Source organism: Nanorana parkeri, unplaced genomic scaffold (genome assembly GCF_000935625.1).
Source record: "Nanorana parkeri isolate BGI_ZX_2015 unplaced genomic scaffold, ASM93562v1 scaffold416, whole genome shotgun sequence".
Lineage (NCBI taxonomy): Eukaryota > Metazoa > Chordata > Amphibia > Anura > Dicroglossidae > Nanorana > Nanorana parkeri.
In genome coordinates, this window is record NW_017306684.1 from 730,040 (window position 1) to 733,435 (window position 3,396).

The 3,396-nt window shown below is 42.2% G+C and overlaps 1 protein-coding gene across 1 annotated transcript in view; it reads right to left on the minus strand.

Moving 5' to 3' along the window:
* Positions 1–544: 544 nt before the first annotated feature.
* LOC108789721 (olfactory receptor 1468-like) overlaps positions 545–3,396 on the minus strand; it is an 18,513-nt gene continuing 15,661 nt past the window's right edge. The window contains exons 5-6 of the mRNA XM_018559803.1: positions 1,739–1,858; positions 545–583 (exon numbers count right to left, since the gene is read on the minus strand). Coding sequence (XP_018415305.1) covers positions 545–583; positions 1,739–1,858 — 159 coding nt within the window. The remainder of the gene's footprint in view (positions 584–1,738; positions 1,859–3,396) is intronic.

Genomic DNA, 3,396 nt, shown 5'->3' on the forward strand with positions numbered 1-3,396 from the left:
GTGGAATGGCGGTACCTGTGGGCGGTCCTGATTGCCTTTGGCTTTGGTCCTAACTTTTGTAAATGGGTCCGTTTACTGTACCACCACCCCTCTGCTAGAATAAAAATTAATGATTCCCTGTCTGCTGCCTTCCAGTTACAGCTAGGCACTAGACAGGGCTGTCCCCTGTCCCCTTTACTGTTTGCCCTGGCTATTGAGCCCCTAGCGGTCATGATTCAGGAGTCTCCAGGCATTGTGGGTTTTAGGAGAAGCGCCCTGGAAGAAAAGATTGTGTTGTATGCAGATGACACCCCCCTATTTCTGGCGGATACACGGTCATCCCTCTCTAATGCTATGTCCCTTCTCACTACTTTTGCCAAATCTTCGGGCCTGGTTGTCAACTGGGAGAAGTCCAACCTGCTTCCTCTGGACCCCCTCCACTTGCCTCTGGCTCCTGAGTTGGCTCATCTGCAGGTCCAGTCGGCTATTACCTAGCTAGGTATACAGATAACAGCTTTTCCCATTGACTACATTGCCCTGAATTTACTCCCCCTTCTGGCGAAATTTAGATCTCAACGTACCTCATGGGCCAAATTCCCGCTATCTGTGGCAAGAAGAGTGAACCTGATTAAAATGATCTGGCTACCCCAACTATTGTATATCATCCATAACTCCCCCCTGTAGATCCCTAAAAATACCTTTCGTCTGGTCAGCAGCATTTTCAGGGACCTGGTCTGGAGGATGAAATCCTCCAGGTTACAACTTGAAGTCCTGCAGAGGCCAAAGGCCTACGGGGGGCTTGCACTGCCCAACCCGTGGCTATACTTCGTAGCCTCCCAGCTGCAACATTTTGCGGCCTGGGCAGAATCGGATATCCTTCTCTCTTCTTCTGCAGCTATTTAAAGGTCTGGACCCCCTGTGTTATTTTGATAATGACATGTATCTTAAAAGACACTTTGCACTCCCAACGGTACGTTTAATGGGACAGGTCTGGAACTCTGCCAAACAAGCGCTGGGGGTGGAATATTTAACTAGATATACACCTCTGTGGCAAAATGGCAGGCTCCCTGAACTTCTCCCACTGCATGGCACTATTGACTGGACGCGCAATGGGGTGCTGTCCATGTCCCAGCACTACCCAGATGGGGACCTGTGCACCTTCGACTACCTGTCCACTACCTTTGGGCTTCCCCGTAGATGTCAATTCCAGTTCCTTCAGGTCCGGCACGCTCTTAAGGCACAGTTTAAGCTTGGTCCCCCCAAATTTTTTCCTACTCCGACTCTGGATGCTGTGTTTCTGGCTGCGCACACTAAGGGAGTTACTTTCTATCTGTACAGTCACCTCCTCCTTAACCCTTTGAAGTGCAGGGAGGGTTGGGAGACTGACCTGGGCACTATATCGGACAAGGATTGGGAGGAGGTTCTTCAGGGAGTTGAACAAGTGTCCATGTCACCTACCCACAGACTGACTCAACTCTTCATCGTCCACATAATTTACCGCACGCCCGAATTTCTGTGCCGATTGGGGGAAAAGGGCTGATCCCAATTGCCCAAGGTGCAATTATCACTAGGGCTTTCTAATCCACTTGCTCTGGAGATGCCCCAAACTAGTGAGGTATTGGGGTAAGGTACTGGAGGTCATTAACGCGGTCTTTGGATGTGCATTGGTTAATACCCCTCAGGTTTGCCTCCTTGGTATATTGGAAGCACCGGAGGTCGCCCCCCACACGACGGTGGCCATTAAAAGGGCCCTATTTACTGCGTCCAGGTTGGTGGTGCGGAAGTGGGTTTCATCCCCACCCCCACGCTGGATCTCTGGATGGGTGAATTGGACAGGATGGTGGAGTTTGAACGGGTTACTTGCAGGCAGAGAGGTAACCTGAAGAAGTTTAACGCTATGTGGGCTGACTGGCTGTTATACCGGGGACGGGATACGCTTGGGTGAACGAGTCAAATGGACCACTCTGCTCTGCGGCCGGTTTTGGGTAACTGGAGTATTTGAACTATACTGTTATGCGGGGGATGGATGTGATGTAACGAATATATGGGTTAGTTGTATTGTTTACACATGTGGTATGTATTTCTCCAAGGCGGCTGTTGGATCGTCGGCTCGCTGTTAGCGGTTGTATGTACACCTCTCTTTTTACTTTATTTTACCTTATTTTGTTTTGGATCTGATTTCCTTTGTACTGATTTTTTGTTTGCACCAAAAATGTTTAATAAAAACAATCTGATTAAAAAAAAAAAAAATATTGGCACTCCTGCATTTCTTTTTTTTTCTTTTTTTAGTTTCATGTTTATTTCTTTTGTTTGTATTGGTATGACACAAAAAAGTGGAGGGAAGAAAAGCCAAATCTGACACATTCCACACAAAACTCCAAAAATGGACTGGCCAAGAATGCCCAAACATTTGTCATTGCGACACTTTACTGCTCGAAGTGATGCATTATCTGACACAAATGCAGGGGTGCCAATATTTTTGGCCATGACTGTGTTTCAGCACAGGTTTCCTTTAGAATGTTACCTTAATGCCTTTGGGTAATTATTTAGTATTTCATTTTCAAAAAATAATATGTTAAAAAAATATCACAAACATAAACCCGAAGAGATTATGATGACTCTCTATGGAATATTTCATCTGCAAAGAAATATATAAATATTGATGCGCAGAACGGTTTCTTATTTGGTTAGCTGGGCTTATCTACCGATCCATATGATATGTTTTACATTCACAAAACATATAAGAAATACTTATCATTTTCTTCTCTCTTTTTTTTCCCCTATTAATGACAATCTTTTACTGCTTTTTTAATGCTACATATTGAAATATTTCATATTGTAGATGAATTGCATTTTTTATCATGACACTTTATTATTACAAAACATATACAAATTACTTATTATTTTCTCTCTCTCTTTTTCTGTTTTTTTTTATTCATTGCCATTTATAACTGCTTTTTTAATGTTACATATTGAAATATTTTATATTGAATATGAATAAAAAAAATATTTTAAAGCTTTTATTTTTGCTATACTTAAAAAACTATCTAAATTTAGTTTTTGTTGGTTTATATATATTTTAGTTAAATTATAACCACATATGAATTTCCATCATACATCATTAGTGAATAGAGTAAGTGTATATTTTTTTTTTATTTCAGAGTAAATTCACTGTCATTCTGTCATAGCATTAAAGTGAATGTAAGCACAAATACTAAGGTTGTATGAAGGTCCCCTTTTTGCCTGTAAATATAGTTGTGCCAGTTTCTGTCCCAGCTGTGGAGAACTAGTGCAAGCACTTCAATAAAATCATTGTATAAAAAGACAAGGGGTTGATTTACTAAAAGAATAGAGACTGTCCACTTAACAGAGGAAAGCCAGTATATCACTTCAATCAACAAATGATGTGCTAGCACA